The 23,348-nt window shown below is 39.8% G+C and overlaps 1 protein-coding gene across 5 annotated transcripts in view; it reads right to left on the bottom strand.

The window, feature by feature from the left end:
* Positions 1-16,723: 16,723 nt before the first annotated feature.
* Positions 16,724-23,348, bottom strand: part of CCDC6 (coiled-coil domain containing 6) — a 57,338-nt gene continuing 50,713 nt past the window's right edge. For 3 of the 5 annotated variants that reach the window (XM_080402733.1, XM_080402736.1, XM_080402735.1), the window contains exon 9: positions 16,724-22,314. In XM_080402733.1, the coding sequence (XP_080258859.1) occupies positions 22,123-22,314 (192 nt within the window). In that variant the 3' untranslated portion in view covers positions 16,724-22,122. The remainder of the gene's footprint in view (positions 22,315-23,348) is intronic. The other 2 variants (XR_013930516.1, XR_013930517.1) reach the window with 2 other exon arrangements.

Raw genomic sequence — 23,348 nt, forward strand, 5'->3', positions numbered from 1 at the left:
AAGAGAACAGGAACTATCAGAGCTCTAGAAAACTCATCCAGGGAGAACTGAGCTAAACAGCATTTAAACAAGAGACGGCAGACAGGAAACATAACAGTCCCCAAGAACTGTAGGAAGTTACCACAAAAAGGAATGATTTGTTCTGCATGCACATTAGACAACTAAAAGAGGTAAGCAGGCTTAAAATCCATCAAGAGACACTGCTTTATATATTAGGAAAAGCAAGGCTAGCTTGGTACTGGCAGAGATTTCCCTGGGAGAGCATAGCACTTTGGGAACACACGTGCATTGGGTTGCAGAAACAAATGACTGAAGACAGCTGCCCAGATAGTAAACAGCCTCTGTTTACTTTGACCATTTCTTGGGCTCCAGGACACAGGCTGAAATCGAAAGGCTAGCTGAAATGTTTCCATAGCCACATAAGAGATAGCTGGAAAATAACAATTCTGAAACAGCCACTCAAGATGTGCTGTTTCCTCCACTTCAGTACAAAACTAATAAATAAGATAAAACCTTTTTGCATACAAGTGCATATAAAGCTCTAGTTCCCATTACAGTGCTTGATACAAGTTTTTTACTTTTTGAATTCTACAGAAGCTTAAAAAAAATATTCTGTGGGCTAAAAGTAAGCACAGGTGGTTTCATTCTAGCAAAACTGGTTATGAGGATCGGAAAAAAAACCGGTGAAGAACATTCACATATTCACAAGTAGTCATTAGACTACAGCATACAAGAAGCTTGGAGTTCATAATGGCTTATCTGTACAGGAACATTCAGAAGAGCTAAGGCGTATCAGTTACAGTGTAGACTGAAATACACTGGATCTTTATGCAGAGGAAGTGGTCCCAGGCAGATGCAAACTGACTTTAGATCACAGGCAGCTTTAGGCCTGAATGAGAAACCCCACTTGAGAATAAAGCTGCAGTTTAAATGAATACATATTGAGCCTAATTGCTTTGCTTTAACTTCTCTGGATGCCCTCCTAATGACAAGTCCTCTGCTTTTAATTAACTCTGCTTTTCATATGAATACGCCAGTCAAGCACATACCATTACCATGATTCTGAGAGGGCAACCTTGCTGGAAAGAAACAAACCTGCAAAAACAAGCCACAGAAACATAAGGCTAGAAGAAAGTGTCTCTCCTCCATGTCTCCTTCGTCCTTGGTTTCATAACAAGCAATGCAGTTCCCTCCAACTCCAGGTTTCTGCTTACTTGGCCTACAGTATTTTGGCAACCGCCATTTGGCTTAGATTTCAAATCACTGATTAATCTCATTTCTTCACTTCAGAAACCCTTCCTACAGGGCCTTCAAAAGGCAAGTGAATTATCTCTCTGCCACAGCCACACCTTTCACAATCACACTTTTGTCCCACACATCACCAGAAGAATTCTTAAATCCTCACTTTACAATAGAAAATGAAGTAAAACATTGTATAATGCTACAAACCCCTCCCCCCCCCTCAGCCTCTGGGGTTTAAGAATCCAAAGGATAAAGGTACTCATGCAGCATGGCCAGGGATGAAAGCAGCACCTAGTTAAAAAGTTACCTTATTTTTGGTAAGCTGCGATGGCAGGATGTGTAGTTCTAGGTCACCAGCAGCTGTATCAGCATACAGATGATCTAGAATTGTTCTCTACCCTGCAGACAGTACAGTAGCAGCAGCTCCGGAGGGTAGAGAAGAAATTTAGAAAATATTCATACAGCCATGCTGGAAGAGGTCCTTCCCAGCCAAGAACACAGCTGGCATGCTGAACACCCCAGAACTGACCAAAAAGGAATTATCAGCTGGGCTTTTGGGATATGGGATGTTTGGGGTTGCTTGGTTGGCCTGTTTTTTTGTTTTGGTTTTGTTGTGGTTTGTTTTTTTGTGGTTTTTTTTTTTTTTGTTTTAAAGAAGGTAAATAATCTTCAATGGAAGACAATCTAAAAACATAAAAACATTTAAATATTTGATCAACTACCATCCTATAACCTGTGGTCCAGATTTGGAAGCATCCTTTTGTACATTTGCAGTCATTACACAATCTGCGTAAGAGAGACTCTGGAATGAAAGGGCGAAGCTAACACGTCCAAAGTTCATTGCCATCTTAGGTGTTTTGTTAGCTTGCTTGTAGAAAATGCCCATTAATGATTGAAGGAGGAAAAAGGTGAGGAAAGCAATCAGTGGTTTGACTAGAGTTTAATTTAAGCAGATGCACTAAATATCTGTGCACTTACAGAGTCTAAAGGACACTCACTTGTCTTCAGCAGCCTTAAAAGGCAGTACTTCAGCAGTTATAATTTAACCCTTCATGTGAAAGGCAGAAAGAGTGAGGCTTGTCAAGTGCTGTTTGACCACATTAAGCAGCTTTGCTATACTTTCTCTGAGATTTGTGTGAAAGGAAATAAGATTTGTATTTGCAGCTTAAGCAATTTTCTCCAAGATGCTAATAAAGTACTACCAACTCCCCTGGTGTCGCCACAGCTATGCTGACAGGGAACTCAGCCGACTTCGTTTGGGGAGATGCAGATCTAGAGACAGAACTACCTCCCCCCACCCAGTCTGTCTGGTCTGTCACTGCCAACGTGCAGCCTGTCCACACCGCCATCTTCTGAAGAGGTCCCAGAACATGGGCAAGACCTGAAGTAGGTGTTCAGGTGAACTGTATCGCTAGTCTAACCACTGCCTGACACATTGTTCAGCTGCGTACTTTCAAATGGCAATTCGTAAACCAGTTTCCTATGCTAGTCTTCATATCTATATATATGTAACAAAATAAACATCACATGCAAACCTTCTGCAAAACTTGTAACAAAAGAAACATAGCAGTCATTCAGGTTGAAAAATTATCATCTATAATCCCTTTTTTCACTTTTACACAACTGAAAGTGGTTTTTTTTGTTCCTACACTACCATTATAGGTAATGAGGGCATGGAAAGATTACAGGAAAATGTTATCTAAGAAAAGAAATTTCATCTTGCTTCTCGTTTACATATTCCTGCTATAGATCCATCAACTAATGTAGTTGCAAGGAATGGTTTTTAAGATTTCAGAAGGAAACTTGCCTAGTGAAAGTTTGTTGTAACCAACTAGCTAACTATGTCAATTTTTATATAATGTAATCTTCTCAGTCTGATGTATTTATTTGCATTCTCTAAACTGATACAGTAACTATTTGGGTTTGTTAAATAATGTTGTTTTACATATTAGAACATTAAGGAAAAACCACAATAATTTAAGGCTGTTTTAAAAATCACATATACAGCTGAAACACAATAGTGCACATGAAATGATAATTAAGTGCTGGCAGCATGAAGCGCATCTGCTAAGAGTGTGAAATGGAAATAAAATCAGTGCTGCGTCGCCAAGGAAAGAAATTTGTCATTTCCATTTTTCTAGAACATCCACTTTCAGGCAATATAAAGCAGCACATTTTTATTATGGCATAGGTCTTCCATGACCTCTAGGTTCACCACAAATTCATCAAGATCAATGCCATTATAGACCACAAGTGCTACTTTTACTGAGATACATTTTTCTGTTGTTCAACCCCATCTTCCCATGTAGCATTGATCTTGTTAAGCATCCCTTGGAGTAAAGCTAATACCCAGTTAAGAGGGTGCATATTATACTAGGATAGCTCAGAATGCACTCACTGTTTTAGGGAAAGGATCCAATTCTCTTTACAGATTGGAAGAAGATGCCTTACAGAAGAAAGGCAAGGGTCAGAGCCGTCTTATATAGGAGTGAATCTTGTATATTTAAGTATGTAACCTAACAAGTATGTATGGTTACATTAGAGAACCAGACATCAGTGAAAATACCAGCATATTAAGGAAATCACAACACAATCAAATCACTTTTGCAGAAAATAACTTAATTGAAAACTTAATCCAGTATCTTTCCTCTTTCTACATGTCGCACCTCTTTGAGCTGTTGCCTATCGGGGAAAAAACACTTTGCTTAACTAGAAGGCGGCAGACTGGTTTATGCCACCTCTGCTTTTTTGTCTTTCATCAGGACTAACAGATCTCTTCTCAAAGTTTTAGTTTGTATTAGCTTCATGCTTTAAAAGGCTACCACGACAACCTTTATTAAAGAACATGATGCAAATTGGTTAAACACATTTTTACTTTCAGCAATGGATGGACAGAAAATAGAGAAGAACCAGATCCTTAGTACTGCCAAAAAGCAGCATGAACTAGAACAAAGCAAGTACCAGAGCGTTCCCTCTAGTACCATGCCACAAACTCCTGGGTGAAGGCTGTAGTAATCAGTGCTGTGGCAGAGGGCACGGTGAGGTGGCAAAAAAGCATTAAAGAGCATCCTTAAAGAAAATAATGACTCATTTGTTAGACAGAACTATCTCCAGCTTCTGCCTGTTGAGCACATGACACGGAGAGGGCTGTTACCAACCACATCACACGCCTGCTGATTTCCCAGTGGGACTCAGATCGTACAATACTGTGTCAGTTGGATGTTCTAGAAATCCTCAGTTCCCCTCCAGTGGACAGCTCTCAGTCTTTGTAAAGACTATGTAAAATAGGCTTTGCAAACACGGGCCAAGTAGATGTCTTCAACTCCAGAGCAAAAAGATGACCATCTCAGCATATCAAAGGCAAGTATTTTTGTTGAGGCGATCACCAGGTAGAGCATGAATACTGGAGATGGCTCCTCTGAAGTGGTGTTTGCTTATTCCCCACTGACAATTCATCTACTTCTTACCAGTAGAAAATGCAGAAGTTTAATGGCACACGTTTACCAGAGCAGAAAGTAGCACAATGCATTCCTGTGAGGCTGCAGAGTACAGCCATACCCTTTCATCTTGCTTGAGTATTAAGTTCATTTAATAGAGGTGAGCCAGCTTTTCCCTCACTTATTTAACTACATTAAAATACTGAGGAAGGTATATTTTCTGTCAATGAAATGAAGAGGCTAATAGTAGCCATGTGAAACAGCCAGCTACCTAAATTCATCTCAGCGCAATCTCATTTCAATGCAAACATTGCCAATTTTTTTTCTGTATAACACAGTTCTGCCAGTTAAGATGTAGCCTTTTTTCCAGCCTGTCCTCAGCCTAGTCTCAGGTCTTCATCGGCTGAGATCACGATTCCAAATTACACTGCATTTTTGTAGTTATGCATCAATCTGTTGGCAACACAGCACATGCTAAAGGAGTTCACAGTTTATCTCTGTATGTCTGTAAAAAAGCCTCTGTATGTCCCCAAAAGCCTACATATTTTAATTTTGTACTGCCGAGAGAAACTCAGTGAGCGGAAGAACAAAGGGGAAAGGAAGATTCCACAATGGAAGAGGTTTATTTTAAGCCTATGTTAAGCTGCCACCAGGGCTTCTCTAAATATAGATTTGTCCACTGTAAACACCCTTAGTCTGCTTTTAGTGCAGACACACGCAGTGTTACTCAGCAATGGCAAGCAGGCTTTACATTCACACCCAGGTCCACAATAATTCTCAATCACAACTGATTCCTGAAGAAATAGCTTGTAAGTGGGTTTTTCCATCCAAAGAGAAACGTTAACCAAGAAAAGCTTACCTCTTCCTGTTGGTATCACGCCTTTGTCATTTAAAGTCTCAAGATGAGAAGCAAGCTCATCAAGGGGCTGTAGCTTTCAGGACCAACTCTTCAACTGACCATGGTTTGCAAAGGACAGGCAAGGAGAGGCTGCACAGACACGTTCCTTGAGCTTCTGCAGCGGCTCACATGTGACAAGGCAGGAAACAGCCTGCACTGGGCAGGTGTGGGTCATTGTTCTGCCACTCAGAAATCCTGGCATCTGTACCGTGGCTTCCTGCTAACTCCTGTCCTCCACTTGTTAATGCTTGCTCTGCCTCCGAATCATTAATCCTTGTATTCTGCAACATAAATGCTGCACTATACAAAACCATCCATCACAAGTAGGGGCAATCTCACCACATCTGCAAAGAGCTTGGACAGTTTACCATCCATAAATTAGTTTAAAGTATACTTGCTCTGACAACTATAACATAAACATATGCGGTGTGTTCTACCACTGCAATGTGATACTCTCTCCAAGTTTATGTGAATCATCCCCCCCCAGTGAAGAGAACTGGAAACCATTTTCTGTTTACTGATCATTTGAGCTTCCTTACTAAAAAAGTACAAATATGAAAAAGTACATCTCCATTGAAACAACTCAGGGACTCCTCTGTAACTTCCCTGTAAACCAGACATAAATGTAGAACTGTACCTGTGTTAAACTTCATTTGCATTTTGGGTTTTGCCATTTAAAGAGTATATGGCAAAGACTGCCAGCTGAGAGGATCAGGATGCTGCATTTCAGTAAGCTATCAGCCCAAGATCTGCCAGTACTGCGCTCTTGTGCTGACCTGGAGTCAGAGTTGTGCAGGGTCAGCATTTGGGATGGTTCCAAACCACAGTGTAAAAGCTGAACCTAAAGGGCTTTTCATCTCTGACATACATCACCTACCAACTAAAATATGTAACAAGATCTATCTTTGAAATTTACTTTGAAGTGGAATATTCCAGCTTGTCCAGCAATCATTACAGCAAGTAGTGGAACAACTAGAAAAATTAGAAACGCAAATGGTCAGTAGAATACACGCGTGTTACATACTCATCGCTGTCCTGAAAATCAGCTGAAGAAGGTTTCTTCTCAGCACTGAAAATGACACTTCCAATGCAACACCTCCACATAGCGAGTGCTATCCAAAGCCCTACAGTACTGCTCTATCACTTTTTGAACATCAGGATTTTGTTTACTTTCCATTGCCATTGCCTGTGGCTTTTTCCCACTTGAGGAAGAGTCCAGACACCTGCCACAAATAATGCTCCTCATGGCCATGCTGGGACATCTTAACAGTCTTATGGAGCACCTGCTGCCTACTACAAATTAGACATCAGGTGCCTACTGTTAGCAGCAGCTAGATCATGTGGGAATGCCATAATCATTCAGATGATCAGCTCTCCATAACTGCTATCAATGTTTAGAAACATTCATTCACTTTTGAACAAGGCAGAAAAAGTTTCTTTATAGCACTTGAGTTCTGGACAGTTGGTGTTCTCCGTATTCCACAAGGGATGCTTGTAAAACTTACTGGTATGACAGGCCAAAAAGATGCATTAAGAGAACACACCACACCCCCACAACCCCCAAGAATACAAAGCACTGAGCACATGTCTTGTGTGCTGGTTTCCTTTAACCTACAAAATTTCTGGGCTAAGAAACAGTGGAAGAAGCAGTCTGTGCATCACGCGTATGAGCAAGGCATCAAACAGCAAACTGTCTACCAGTGTTTCAGACTAGGCAATCCCACCTTGACAGTGAGATCAGGAGAGACAAATGCTAAATCACCAGCTTACTGACTTCAATCTCAGAAACCCCAGTGCCATTACGGACATAAATAAAGCTCCAAGTGATTGATTGAGATGGCATTCAGACAATGTCCCTGGAGAACACCGACGTGAAGTACACTCTAGCAGGCCTACATGGGTCTACCTTGGAAATTTTGTAGCATGTTCATGTTCAGTCTAAATTCATTTGGAGAGTTTCTGGCTAGAGATCGCTTTGATCCTCTTGCCCCTTACAATAGCTATTGAAACCTGAAAAGCTGTTGCCTGGATAGGTAGAAATTAGACCACTTCTCACATCTAAGATACAGAGTGAAGCCTCTACCTTGAATTCACAAAGCTCTGGAGATGATTTTTGTTTTTCCCCAAAGCAAACTCATGTACTAAAGACAAAGAATGAGCAGGAATCTAGAATGCTTCCTGAAAGGAAGCAGTCCTACCTTGAGCTGTGGGATTGCGCAAGTCAGACCCATGAGTACAACATGAGACTGAAGGTCAAGCCAAGGTTCTGCAATGGGCTACAATTTAGGTAGGAGCAGGTTGGGCTTGGAGAGAGCTCTTTGGATTCTTCCCTACTGTTAGGGATGAATCTTGCCTTAGAAAAGGGTTGTTTCTCCACTGATTCATGTGGCTGAGTACTAGGTAATGAGAAGTCCTTCAGAAGAGGCATAATATCTGCAAGGATATTAAAAGGATTTGAGTCAGACAAGCAAAAAAGTGTTCATTTGACAAAAAAAAAAACTATCCTTATTTGGCTACACTTATTTTTGTGTTTTGGAAATAGACAAGATATTGGAGAAAGTTTATTTAAAATATTTCTGCACAGGCTTGGAACTTATTTTTAACACACAAAGCATTCCTATACCGTTAATAGATGTGCAAACCGACACAGGACTTTCCTCTTCAATTTTCCTCCTTATTGCTGCCCCCCCCCCCGCCTCCATATAGTCATTAAAATAAGTCTCTATCATTTGCCCAAGAAGCCAATTGGCACACACTTCATAAAAAGTAGACAGCATCTTAAATACAGGGCCAGGGTCTTCACAGAAAATGCCATTGCTTCAAACTGCAGAAACATATTTTTTTTAATACTATTTTACATATTCTCCACTAAAGAGAATAATATTAGAGCACATTTACCTTAGTTAAAATTGAGTTGAAGTAAAACAGGTAAGAAGAGGTGAATTCTAAATATCAACAAGTCAACAGTGAATTAAAGCTGCATTTGCAGAAAATAATTATTTTCCTTAAAAGGCAGTTTTCTGCTTTAGGGTAGGCTGACAAACCACCTTAAGTTTCTCCACTGCAGAGATGGAAAACATCCTTAATGGCTTCCCTTAACCTACCTTTGAAGTGCTGCAGCAATTATGTAACTGCTCTGGAAACAGAGGAGGCACAGCCAGCAGCCCTGCCTCCCAGCAGAGCACTTGGGAGGGGAAAACAAACAAAAAAGTCTTTGCTGAGACTTCCCCCCACCTCAGCCTTAGGCCAACTTGGATAGGAAAGCTGTAGCAAGTGTCAGGCTTTTATAGTCTGTTCTATTTTTGAGAATTTGTTGTGGAGGAAGAAAGTGAAGCCTGAGCATCATGTGGGCAACTTTAATATGAGGGCAAAAATGCCGAGAGAACAGTGCCCTGGCTCCTTTTGCCCCTGCGGGAATAATGTTGCTGTGCCTTTCACTGAACCCTCAGATCTGAGGCTTGGAGGAAGTGTTCAGTTTACAAATAACTGCAAAATTCTCAGGAAGATGTAGAAGATGTCAAAGCTAATTTTAAAGCCCACTCATCCATTTGGAATTTGCAACCAAATTCAGTTCTCATTTCTGCTTGTCTAAGTCAAAAATAACCTCACTTTAGTGATTTCACCAGTGCAAAGAACAGCAGCCACAATATCTAGGTAAGAGCCAATTTCAGCCCTCAACACATCCAAGTATTTTGGAGAACTGATCAAAGGGGTTCATTGACATTTGCTGAATTATATCTTAAAAGGTTCCTTGCATTAATACCTTTTAAAGAAGATCAGATGGCAATTCATAAATGCAAGTGGCAGTGCTGCAAAAAAGCAAACCATTACAAAATCTTCTTTCCAGAACAGTTTCAAAAACAGGAATTTGGAACATAGGAAATAACCAAAAAGCATGTGAGAATATGGAAGTTGTACTGTCAGCAGTAGATGAGACTACTATAGCATGACAGCCAAGTTTGGCAGGTTCATTATCAGCTGTAAATTACAGAACAATGGTATAATTAAAGAAAAAAACCTAAAATACCCTTCTGCAGCGGTAAAGGCAAGATGCCGCAGCAACTATAGGAAATTGCTAAAATGCAAGTATGGACCAAAGAGCAAGATTTGCAAGAGAAGTGAGTAGCAGGCAAATAAACCTGGCAGCATGTTAATGACAAAAATCCCCCAAACAAACAAAAAATAAAACATCCAGAACCAACCAAACTGAACAACGAAGGCAAGAAGTTTCATTATACCACGCACACAAAAAAAGCCAAACCAGGCTACAGTTTTGGCTGCTTGTGCCAGTATAAGCTACTCAAGATGCACATTTTGTAGCCTGAAAGATTATCTCAGCCACAATCAGTTCTATCAGTGTATCATTTATTCAGCATTTAATGGCTTGACCTAGTAAATCTTCAGCAAAACTTGAGCACATTTTATTACTGCCATGAGGCATTCTGACTCTGATCAATTAAACATTAGGACCCTCTGGGAAATAAACTAGCTTACTTAATACAGTTTTCTTCCAAGAGGTAACCCGGGAGAATGGACCTTCTTACATTTAACAGAAACCTGAAACTGTGAGAAAGTTTCAGAATCAGAATATTCCAAATATTTCAAAAGAACAGAGTTCTGTAAAGACTGAGTAAAGTGGAAGTGTTTGGAAAAAACAAGCTACTTAGCAAACGTACCAAAATCTGGTCCATGTCTTGTTAGAAAACAAGCTGGATTTCCCCCTCACTCAGTTATTAGGCAATGCAAAGGCAAGTATTCTGTTCACATAGTGCCCTCTTCGCCCTTCTTATTCCCTTGGTGCTTCCAAACTGTTTTCATGTATTGCTCATGACAATTCGTTTCACTATGCAAATCAACATTCTGTAAAACAGAAGGTGGTTAAGTTAAGCTGTTAAACACCAGAACAGAAACAAAGTCTCTCCTTGCCTGACAGTCCTGCCCTGGAAACAGTGGTCCGTATTGAATGTTAAAATTTTGAAGTGTAAAAAAACCTTTCAGGGGTTCTTGCTTTCAATAGACAAGGCAGATGGTGCTCACAGAAGGAAATTATTTCCATGTTTTTTTTTCCATTTTCCTTCTGTATGTCTCTCCCCGCCGACCCTTTGCACATAAAGATAGGAACAAGCCTGAATCAGTTTAACTCTGAAAGGAAAGCCTATCACAAGCAGTCGCCACGCTGGTCTCCAGCTTGCACACTGGCAGTGCTGAAAACGTGCCATAGCATTCAATCCAAAATGGGTTTGGTTTTGCTTTTGTCTTACAGATCAGGCAGATAGGTAGAGCTAAGATAGGCAGTGGATGTGGCAGGACATTGGTGATATTTCTAACCACATTTGCACATGCACAGAGATTCCCCCAGTAACATCTCTTCAGAAAAAACCCCAATCACTATGCTCCAGACAAGCTTAGCAGGGTTATCGCTGTTAAGAGACCATGTTTTCCCCAAGAATCTAGGTAAGATTCAGGCTGAAATTATAGTTAAACCTGAATTTCAGTTAGGTGGATTCCTAAAATACACCATAAAATAGAAGTAAAACTTTCATTGTGCAATCTCGACTCACAGAAACTGTTCTTACAATACATCAACCCTTAAACTAGGGAACTTGCCCTGGAGCAAGGCCACAACATTCCCGGAGCATCTCTGGGAAGCTCTTGGGGTGTTTCAGCTAAAAAAAATAGGTTTCCCTCTTAATTCACATATTAATTTCAGCTACACAGAGTCTCTCTATATATACACTTCATAGTAGGAGATGCGTTAGTCTATACAGAAGTTTTTTTAAAGAAAATTAATGACTTTTCACAATACTAAACAGTTAACTTGTAAACCCTTAATTATCTTCAGGAACAAACAGCATTAAAATTGTCCTTAATTAAACACTCAAGACAACAGCCAGACTAATCCTTGAATTTTTTAATAGCATGAGGAATGCAGTAAGTTTTAACAAGTTTAATTCCTTAGTATGTTGTCACAGCTAACACTTGTTTCGGAAGGAAAATAAATAAAACTTACGACTGTTACAGTTCACTAAATCTGCTGCAAAAATCTCTGTGCAGGAAAAGTGAAGAGATGATTTTAACATTATACAGAAATATGTCCTGACAAGCAAAAGCAAAACAAGTGTATTAAGTTTAAAACCTTAGTAATTTTAACCACTCATCCACAGAAACTCACTTTGTTTTTTTCCCAATAGCTACCTTTTATGTGAAAATTAAGATTTTGTGGATTTGATCATATTTAAGAACTTCAATTTCTCTACTGCCAAGACTGTGCTGTATTTTTTTATTTATATTGGGGCCTCAATAATTGATAATTAGTTCAAGAAGTAGACCTAGATCTACAAGACATGCAACAGCAGAAGAGTCACCCCAAAACACTCTGCGAATCTTTTCTTCCCCCATTTGCTCAAGTATACACAGATACATAAATTATAGCCTATTGCAGGTAAAGAAGGGTGCTTCATTGTCAAGGGTCATGTGCAGCCTTTAACATCTCAGAAACAATATCCTGGCTCCTGTACTGCCACTTCCAGGAGCTTTCAGCCCTTTGGGGTAATCTATCATCCCACAAGTTCCCACCAGGGCTCCTTCCCTCCCTTTCCCTACTTCTCCATCTGGCACTGCCCTCTACTCTCCTGCCTGCTCCTAGTTTTTCGGGGGAAGTAAATATCTCCAAAGTCCATCCAGCCCTCAGTTCCCTGACCTAACTGGAGTTTGCTTTGATACTTTCCGGTGCCAACACCACTGCCTAAGAGAAACCACCTCTATTACTGTTACTCAGCTTAGGGCTGTTCACAGCCCATACAGAGTTGTTTTTGTAGACCTAGCTAAGCAGGGAGGAAAGGGTGAGTGAAAAGGTATTTGAATACTGGACCTATTTTCTCTCTGCCCCTTTATTAGCCTCAAACACCACCCCTCCCTTTCAACCAGGTCCATCTATTCTCCTTCTGCTCACCATGGCAGCACAACACCAACATCCTCCTTCAATCGCTTACCAGCATCACATAAAGACACATTTTTAGATACAGGATTTGGTCCAGCGCCATTTTCAAATCACCAGGGGCTTTCTTTGGCCATTATGGCATTTTAATTCGATTCTTAGATTTTAGGGTAATCAGGCGACTGGGCTGTGGCAGAGCTGCAGAGCACAGCCCACAGGAAACTGCTGCTGAGCTGGCCTTTTCTCTGCAAATTCCTGCTGTTTCAGGTCCTGCAGACTGAATGTTGCCAACAGCCGGGGCCGGGGGCTCCAGCCCTTACAGTACCCAGCCTGGTGGCCTACCAGCATGGCTGTTTGCTGAGCTGAGAGCTGCAAAGCCACCTCAGCCTATGCTTCCTGCATGCTCCAGCTCCCACACCTTATTCTGAACTTGGCTACAAGGGTGGAGGAAGGCTCTGACACTGCTCTCCAAATGGCCTCTGTAGCTCCGGAGCCACCCTGGGGGACATGAGCCACCTGAAGGCTCAGGAGGTCCTGAGGATATCAGTCTACTTGGGGTAACTAATCACGGTTCAACTGTCCCGGTGCAGGCAGGTATACAGAAAGGGGAATAACAATACCCAGGTGGCAGTTATTACAAATAAAAGTAACCATCCGACCCTTTTCGTATGGAAACAACTGCAAAAAAATCATACACAAATGATCCAAAACAACCTGCCTTATTTGGTGATGCAGATTAGCAATTCTGCATATTCTAAAGAAAGTCAGGTACCACACTCAGCTGAACTGCAAAATTACTTCATATTACTAACCTTCCTTCTTTCCCTCAATAGAAAATTAGCTAAAGTAGATAGCATGTGTTGAAGAGCCAGAGAAAAGTCAGGATAATTTTTAGGAAGCATTAAAAAAAAAAAAAAAAAAAAAAAAAAAAAAAAAAAAGAGAGAGAGTCAGGTCACAGCAGGTCTTAAAATTCTCATCTCTAGGCAGAAAGATAAAGTACTCACTATTGAATTCTTCTCCATTTATTTTCGTTGTTGACAGCCAGCACAGTGTTAAGATTCACTATGGAGTTACAACCTGTTTCATTCAACGCTGTCAAAATGCACTTAGATCCAGAATGGCAAGAGCCTGGTTCACAACACTGCTTTTTCACACTGGTTCGAAGGGGCCTTCAGTTACAGGAGAAAAGCCAGAGCGTGACTATAGGATTGAGGAAGAAAGGAGGCCAGAGTGGTATGCTTCTGAAGTTCAGCCCCAGAAATACATTCCACACTGTGACTGGACAAAATAAAACTCCCCGTAATGTACTATAAAGGGGATCTCAAGCTATGGAAGTGCTCTCTACCATACTGTGATCCCTGAACACAGCTGGCTACACCCAGATGTTCTACCAGGTTTCTGTAATTTCTCCAACTCATCTCTAGTATGACAAAGAAAAGCATTCACGCTGTGAAGGTTAAATCAGTCCCACTGGACATCAATATTTCCCTTGTTAGGAAGGATGGAGACTGTCACACAACAGATACTCAAGACTCCCACAGATGACTGTTTTGGTTTCATTAAGTTCACATGCCAGTTTTTGTTCAAGCCTTAGAGAAAAAAATATGGGGCATACTATACAGCATTATCACTAATATAAAGAATTTGGAACTAATCTTATTCCACTCTGCTAACACAAGCCATACCTAGGCTTCCACTTTTTGTTCCTCATTGCAAATACTCCAATTCTTGTTCCGTATCACTCAAAGGAAAAAAAAATGTCACAGCAGGCATAACCACCAGTGTACTGGTTAGCACAAAGAGACATTTCCCCATGTAGGAGCAGAGAAAAGCCATAGCTGATTTTCATAACGAGCCTCGAGGCTCAAAAGCAAAGTTTCCAACTTAGTCTCTTAACACTTGTACTCAGTGTTTTCTGCATTCAAGTGAAGTAACGGTCTTTACACATACCTTCAGACTCCATCTGGGAAATGCAGGACTGACTTCAGCCTCTTCTGGCTTCTGGGCTGAAGGTTACACCATATACCTTGAAAGGTACGGAATGGCCTCAAAAGCACGTGAAACAGATTGATGAATTCAAGCCAGCACCTTTACATACAGGAAGGATTAGGCTTATTAAAATTGTTTGCTTTGCAATGCATCATTCTTTTTCCTGCTCTCAGCAGTTTACCAGAATTTCTAAGTTAACTCCCGCAATGCTGGGAACTTGCTTTCCTTTACAAAGGGGTAGAAACACTGGAAAAAATACAAAAAAAACATCTGAAGGGGAGATCACCTGGACAAGGCTATCTGAAATTAAAACAATCACATGAACCACCTTTCCCTTTTCATCTGGTCTTCTGGAAGTATTCAAGCAACCCATTTCTGTTGGCAGGCATCAGAAAGAAAACAAATGACATGCATGAAGACAGACAGCATCAAGACAGCTCATTCATCCAGTTGAGACGCACCAGCTGTGCCAGTGTCAGGCAGGGTACCCACAAGGAGACAGGCAGAACTACAGATTGCTCAGCATTTGCAGCAGTGGAGAGAGGAGAACACAGACACATTTTAAGAAATACTGCATGTGTTCTAGGAACAGAATAACGTGAAGTACTTCCATGGCCCGGTGCCCAAGAATTTGCAGCCGCCATCATAATCCAGGGATTTTACTGGTCAAAATGGAATACCATGCTTTATATTGCACACAGGGTCCTGTGCTGACGAGAGCACAGCATGCATTTGCAGAGATACGCCTGTGGCAGCTGAACGACAAGACAGACAAGTGGATTCAAACAATCAGTTTAGCAAGACTCAAACATCAAATACAGGATAAGCATTGGTAAGTGCCACCAAGACTAAGATCTAAGCCCAGAAACTCGGCAATATACAGCCAGATGCAGCAAATAACTTACAGAAGCTACCGAGTAGGCCACACAGGTGAGCCCTGTGCCAAGTTGATGAATAAATGTGTACAATAAAAAGGTGACCAAACGAGAGATTTCACAAGGGATGACACAATAAAATACACAGAGGATTTTCACAAATGCATACCATTGCCTAGTTTACAATTAGACCATAGTCTGAAGTTTACAATTCAGCTGTAAATATAAAGTTTACAATTCAGCTACAACATTGCAGTTATAATACACTACGCCTGCTTTTCTCCTCTTTGTTTCTAACCAAAGATAATTAATGTGATGTCCCAGTATCAAGAAAGCATTCACTGCAATTAACAAAGATATCCATAAATTCAAATTGGTTAATGCTTTAATATTGATTATTATTAAGTGATTAATGTCTTAATAAGATGACAAACCAGTAGAAATCACGGTGGATTCTTAAGACAAATCTCCATTAGAAAATGACCGAATCCATCAACAGTAGAACCACTTAACCGCAACCAGGTTTCATTACAAGAGAATCAAGAAAATCTGAAGTAGACCACCAGATACCATAACTTTTACTACTACAAAGAAATAACAAAAACTCTTTTCTGGACTACAGAATATACAGCACACCCCTTAACACAGGTGAGGACACATTTTTTCCCCCTTCTCTTTCTCTCATACTTAACACCAGTTTAGAAAAATAGCTGTGCTGCTGTACATCACTTTTGACTCAAAACACGTAAGATGAGTTTTCCTGTAACTTTGTGCAAATACAATCTCTGTCCTTATGAGCTTAGAAAAACTGGGTAAAAGATGCAACTCTGTTCTTCTACCGCCACAATCATCAGAAAGTATCCTCAAGGTAAGAAAGCCTACTAAACCCAAAAGACACTGTAGATCTTGCTGTACCAAAAACCAGCCTGAATGCTCACTGGAAGGCAGCTGTAAAAAGTTAAACATACCCGTTTAATTCAGGAAGGTGAAAGATACTCTGGGATTTCCCCACAATAATAACTCAAGAAATACAGCTACATTCCTCCAAGACAGAAGCAAAAATGATGAAGCCAAGCATGCATGATTATACTTTGAATATTTGCCTAACCTAAAGTGAGAAGCATCCCCTATGCAAACTTTTTTATGCAAATAGGATAATCCTTAGGTTCCGCACTCAGCCATTTTAAGGGAAAATAACAGAAAAGGACCAACTAGAATTAAAGACAGCAAAACAAAGACAAGCACATATCTTTCTCCGCTCCCTAGTTCTCATTTTCTTCTTTTTTCCCAGCAATGACAGACTGACAGACAGAAGGAAATATACATCCACCCCACAGTCTTCCATACAAGTCAATACAAAAAAATCAAGTGTTTATTGGAAGTCTGCATGAAGGCACAGATGAGCTTGATTACAGACACATCGTAACAATTACAAATATATGTAAACACCTTGAGATATACAACAAAGCAATAATACAGCTAATACAGGAATAAAATGTAACCTGCTAACAACCCCCACCCCCCCAACTTCTTTGTATCTGATGTTCTTTCAATGATAAGCTCCAATTCACACCAACACAGTGTAAATGCTTTTAAAGTCATCACTTGGATTCATGCTCAACAAATTTGCTCTTTGACCATTGTTGTTAACCAGTGGATGTATAAATTTGATCTGAATTTGACCAGGCTTCCTTCACAAGGATCAGGAACACACAGGAATAACCAGCTAGACACCCAACCAACCAACCTATAATGAGGCTTTGTAGTTTCTCTAAATACACAAGAGCAATCACCAAGGTATTGAAATTAAATATAAGCTTCAGAAAAGCTCAAGGATGCTTGTTCCATTTTTTACTTGCATTTGAGGACATTTCTGTATTTCTGCAGGAAAGGAACAGTCTACAGCTGTCAGGTGATTTTTTTCTTCCTCCACAGGAGGCTTAGATTTCATCTGAAACACCTGCCAAAACAAAAGTCAGCAATCACAAACTAAAGTGCCTTGGACAGCTTAGGTTTTAGCACTAGAATAAAACACCTTCATTTATAGACAGAGTATTAACTTATATCATGAGAAAACACGCCTTTGCCTGTAGAAGACTACTTCCAATATTTTTGTGGAAAGGTGAACTGCTTTTTTTTTTTTTTTTTTTTTTTTTTTTTTTTTAATTAGATATCAATGCCAGGAACTTAAAGAACTGCAATATAGCACTGTTTGAAAGGAAACGACAAAGAAAAAAAATCATAGTTTTAGCACAAGCAATTCCCAGGCCTAGCCAAAGAGTACTCTGAGCAGCAGTTTACTACAGGGACATAGTTTTCTCAGCCTCAACCATCTGTCCTAACACCGCACTCCTCCTCTGCAAAAGCTTTATAACCACCGGAGCCCAGTTCCAGTGAGGAAAAACTCCTATCCATGTAATACATGCAAAACGAAACCTAGTACAGCTACAACATTTCTCTTGACCCTGTGGCCACATCATCCCAACCTAAAGATGAGGTAGTACTTTTCTTTGGAGCCTAACTAGTTGAACAGGAACAAGCACTAGTCTCCCTAATGTAGCAGCTGTCTGTTAACACAGCGTCAAACTCCATCATTTTATCTCTTCTTCAGGGCACACTACTAACACAAAACCAGCAACGGCTGCTTAAAAAAACACCCAAAACAAAACATGATATGAGCACACACTCCCAACTTGAACTATGACTGCATCGTAAAGGCCACAGTTTGGCATATTCATGACTTCCTCTAGTTTACAAAATGGCAATGACTTTTCACCTCTATTTGTACTGGGACAAGTGGTTATTAACCAAAAGGAACATAAAGGGTATCCTGATTACTTATTACAGTGAGATGTGGAATTGAAAAAAAAAAAAAAAGTTTAAGAACTCTAGTCTGAATCCAAAAAGGGCTGGGAGAGGAATTCAGCTCCTCGGGGAACTGAGGAAACCAGATTGTCTTTATGCATACAGTCCATTTGGTTATTAGGGGCTCTGTTTTCTCTCTCCATCCAAGATGACAGCTCTTTGCCCTCAAGCAGGTTGTTGTAACATATGCATGTATTATAATTTTATAGCTTACACTCATAAACCTTCTGGTTTCTTATGAGATGGCTTGCACTGGAGAAATGTGCTCTGCATAGTCCATGCTCTGTAGATTCCCAAGGATCAAAAAGAAATAGACTGCCATGACTGAAACAAAAAGGAAACATCAAAAAGATTTGAACAGTATTAGAACTCATACTGCTTGTAAAACTAAGCATTAGGATTAGAAAAACCACTACAAGACTTAAGGTCCCTGGATGTATCCTCTTAGTAAGCAATAATCAATACTGAGGATGAGAGACTGCATTTCTTTGACTGACAAAATATTCAAGGATCTTTTATTTGTCTCCGTAATAACTTTCCATTTATTTAACAAAATATATGGAGTTTATCTATACCGTCTCCTGTCAGCAGTGCAACTTGCAAAGATCTTAGGAAGCTTTCTTTTTCATTGTTTCCAAGACTGCATTTTTCATTCAACTGAAGTGCACAGGGATTCCACCCAGGCAGATGGATTCCTGAAAGCAAACATTTTAACAGGAAAAGAATCCTGCTCGATTCAGCTCCAGTACCGCAACTGCCAATAGAAAAGCACTGAATCTTTCTTCAAAAACTCTCATAGTCCTTTCTGCCCTTGGGAATACACTCTCAGAGGAGTATATGTAATTAAAACAACCTTATCTGGCTGTTAGCTGGAAGACTATCTCCGAACAGTCCCACCTCTTCTTCCAAATAACTTCTCTGGAACAAATAATGGATAAAATAAACTCTTAATGCTCTACAGGGTATCAGCTGCATTCCAGTGTCCAAGCCAGATCCCTTGAGAGAAAAAGTTAAAAAGAATGCTGCTTGATTGTCAGAGAGGAAAGCACTGCTGAAACAGCTAGAAGATATATATATTTTTTTCTAAAAACCTTTAGCTGTGAAGGGGTACAACTTAACAAAATGCTCATCACAGCTAAAAATTGCTTCTGTGGCCTTACACAACTAGTGATGATGCAGTGTGCTAATGACAGGCATTAGTAATGAAAGGGACAACACAAACCCACCCATGTGCTTCTGAGATAAAAGTAGTCAAGCACTTAAGCCCTCATAGTAAGCTGGACCTCACTGTCAAGTGAGTTTCTCCATTCTATAGGAGAACTGATAAAATCACAGCTGTGGAATCATAATTCGTGACTATAATTCACAAGGAAAACTGAAAATCCATTTACATTTATTAGGAGATGGTTGTGCACAATTTCTCATCTTATTCAAAGAGTCTACAAATAGAGTTTAACACTTCTGATTGCAAGCAAATGTTTGTTCCAAGTTCTTAGTTAGGTAAGGCCAATTTAGCGCCTTGTTACACTTCCAAGATTTTGTATACATTTGTCAGTTCTTTACTCTCCTCTGGTAACAGTCCCACTGGAATAGTAAGGAGAGTTCACTAAGACACTTTACAACAGCAGCTGAACTTGGATTACACAAATTCAATTTTGGAATATTCTTCAAACGTAAATTATTCTAGGCAACTTTCCATTTTAAGATCTTAAAAGAACACTGTCAAAGGCTTCCCCCCTCCCTCCCACGTTTATACCACTACCACTATGAGCTTGCGCTCATATGCCATATGTCCAAGAACCTCAAAGCACTTCAGAAAGGAGAGCATCATTTCAAATAGCGGTATACTTCAGCTGGAATCCTACTTATAAAAGAATATATTTTCTTCGTCTTATGTTTACAAAAGGACAATCATCAAACTAAACCAATCTTATCTTGGCCTGAGTCCCACCTCTGACTGCCTGTAATTTTCTCACATGCAATCCCTACCACTGACTCAGGAGCTCCATTTGGTCTACAATGGTCACAGCTGAGTTATCTCTACGGAAAGGTGAGCATCTGCTGTGGTCATTTATTTTCAGATGGAAGCAGTGGTCAAATTTTAGGTCTGCCACAATCTTGAGAGAATCACTTGATTTGAGAGTCACTACCGTAACTAATGTAATTTGATAATGCACTTGATCCCGTATTTATTTGAAAGTGTAATAGACTATATATGCATTTCTCTAAATTCTCTCAGAGCTGAAACTACACAGCTACAGTGAAGAAATTCTAGTTATGCCTCAAGCGGAACCTTTTACAACAATATTTTAACTTACTATTTGGATTTGGAGCACTAATTTTATAAAGATTTTCAGTTTGCAATTTTTACTGAATATGTGAACAGCAAACATGAAAATATATGTACAAATGTTAGTATACTACCAAAACGCTGTACTTCCTTCTTTAAAATGTCCTTAGTAAAGCATTAGGCATGTCAAACAAACTTTTGTAAACAAAAGATAAATTACTCATGTTCTGCTCTGATTATAGCCAGATACATATTCTCATAAAATAAACATTCTCTTGTCATTTTCCATGGCCCACATATCCATATATGAGGTAAACCACTTAAAATCATCAATAATACATAAACCTCAGTACTCAACAGGAACCTCAGGAAAAACGTAACTTAGTATAAGATGTCAATATCAAGAAGTGACACTTTGTTCCACTGCAAAGTGAAACTAATTTATTTGTGCTAAATGAATGGAAAGAATGTATTCAGAATACATTTCTTTATACATTGTACCGGCTTAGGCTGCTAAATAAGCATTCGTTAGTGCCATGTTGTGCTACTTTCTTGTACTCTGTTTCTACCAAGCAATACAACATTTTGGCTGTTAGGCCAATATAGTCCTATATGCTCATATTTTATTTTCTAACAGACTTTTGAACATTTAGAATACCTGTTCAAACTTTGCTTCAGGGGAATCACAATTAATATATTTTAACAAGAAAAATTATCATCAGCTGTTCTCTACAATCACATTGCCTTCTGCAGCAAAAAAAAAAATAATCAAAGAGCACGCTTTAATCAGCTATCAGTAACCTGCAGGCAGGACCACACTTACCAAAGTTAATTGTGACAGATCACACAGTATGGGCAGCTTACAGGTTAACATAAATGTCAAGTTAAATCATCAAATCTTAAGGTCCACGAACTGTACATTCCACAGACTCCAACAAGCTAGTTCCCTCACTGTAAAATTCAGACTGTACCATACATTTGAGGTGCTTTTCAACAGGAGAAGTATGGATGTGTCCTGTGTGCTGAATTAAGCTTATTTACTATGTAATACAATAGAGTATGTGTCTTGGGCACTGATTAGGGTGTCTGACTCACTTTTGCACTAGAAGCTGTTATTTCAAATGACTGAAACGTAGTGCTGATTTTCCATAAGCTTGGTAAACACTAATAGTTCAGAATTTATCATATAGCCCATCATGCCTTTAATTTTCTGCAAATTGTCATGAAAAAATATAAAAAGGTATCCCTTTAATTTTACAAACCTAAAAGCCAGGAAAATGAAGCTTTGGAGCCAAGCAAAACGACATAATGCCGTATTACCAAACAGAGTAGCAAATGTTCCAGCCAGAGAATGGACATACATGTAGTTCAAGTAAACACTGATGGAAAACTTTTGTTAAGTTAGTGTTGTAGACCCACAACACTGGCTGCATTTTATACAAACGTTTACAACACAATTAACAGTGAAGCCTATATAACCTCAGTGCAAATAAGTCAAATCCAAATACGCCAAGTAAGCCTTTGGCTTTTAGTAAACTGCTCCATGTTATGAGTCCACTTCTGACATACAGACTGCTGAGCACATGCACTAAGGCTGAGAGGAGGGATGCACTGAATGTTGAAAAGTGGCTGACTGCGATGCTGCGGATTGGACCGTAGGCTGCACAGGTGGTGGAGGTGGTGGTGGAGGTGGCTGCACTGGGGTCTGCGTGTTTGGAGAAGGAGGAGGAGTGGGACGTTTAAATTTGTCGGGGCTGTTACTTCTTCGTGGTGAAGGCCTCTGCAGAACAAACATTGAAATTATGTTTAACACACTCCTGAACATTAGGTGCAAGTCCTCTAATCGATTTATTGAGCTTTGCAAAGGAAAAAAACAACACAAAGAATCTGAACAATTACATGGGAAGAATCCATTTCAAAATATCGCAAGAATCACAATACAGCTCTTATATAAAAAAAAGTTATTTTGAAACTGAGCAGCAAAGGAAAGGAGAAGTACTTTTGACATCGAACAGAACACGCACTCCTTCTTGTCAGCTTGCAGGACATGAACACAAGACATGTCCTGAAGATAGGTTTACCTACAATGACCAGCAAGCTAAAAAGAAATGAGAGGTGCTGTAGAGACAGCACAATCCAAGTGGTGCCTGCCCAGCCAGTAAGTGCTGATGAACTTTTAACTTTACACTGCTGGCATTATGAAGTCCAGCTATGTGGTACCTGCGTGTGGGTGGAAGAGTTTCAAATACCAGAGAGTCTGCCCAGAATCTGTAGCTTCCTGAAAGACTCTTAGCCTGCACGCTGGAGCAAGACCAAAGCATAACACAAGTTGTTCTTTGGAGAACAAAAACCAGATTACAATCCTTTGAGCTGCCGGAACAAAGCAGTGTTAGAGAGCTCTCCTCAACAGAAACCACAGGTTTTTCAACAACCTGCACATTTTAACATTAAGATTTAAAACCCACTTTACCTTTAAAAAGCAGCGGGGGGTGGAGTGGGGCAGAAGGGATCTTCTTTAATGTCAGCAATGTGAAAATATAAATTACATTACAGAACACCAAGTTCTGCACTTTTGCAACCAAAATGCTCACTACTTACCAATCCAGTTAGCATAAATTAAGAACCTCATGTCATGACAAACCACCCACCCAGAATTAATAATCAAACACAGGTGATCAGCTTTGGGAGAAGCATGATTACAGTGCTATACATCAAATGTACTATACGCAAGGTCAATTTGTTCTGTAATGGAGATAAAAAAAGATAAAAAATCCTGGAGTCAAGAATCAAACTGCAGTTTAGTCAAATAATGTA

This window comes from Falco punctatus, assembly GCF_963210335.1.
Source record: "Falco punctatus genome assembly, chromosome: 9".
Lineage (NCBI taxonomy): Eukaryota > Metazoa > Chordata > Aves > Falconiformes > Falconidae > Falco > Falco punctatus.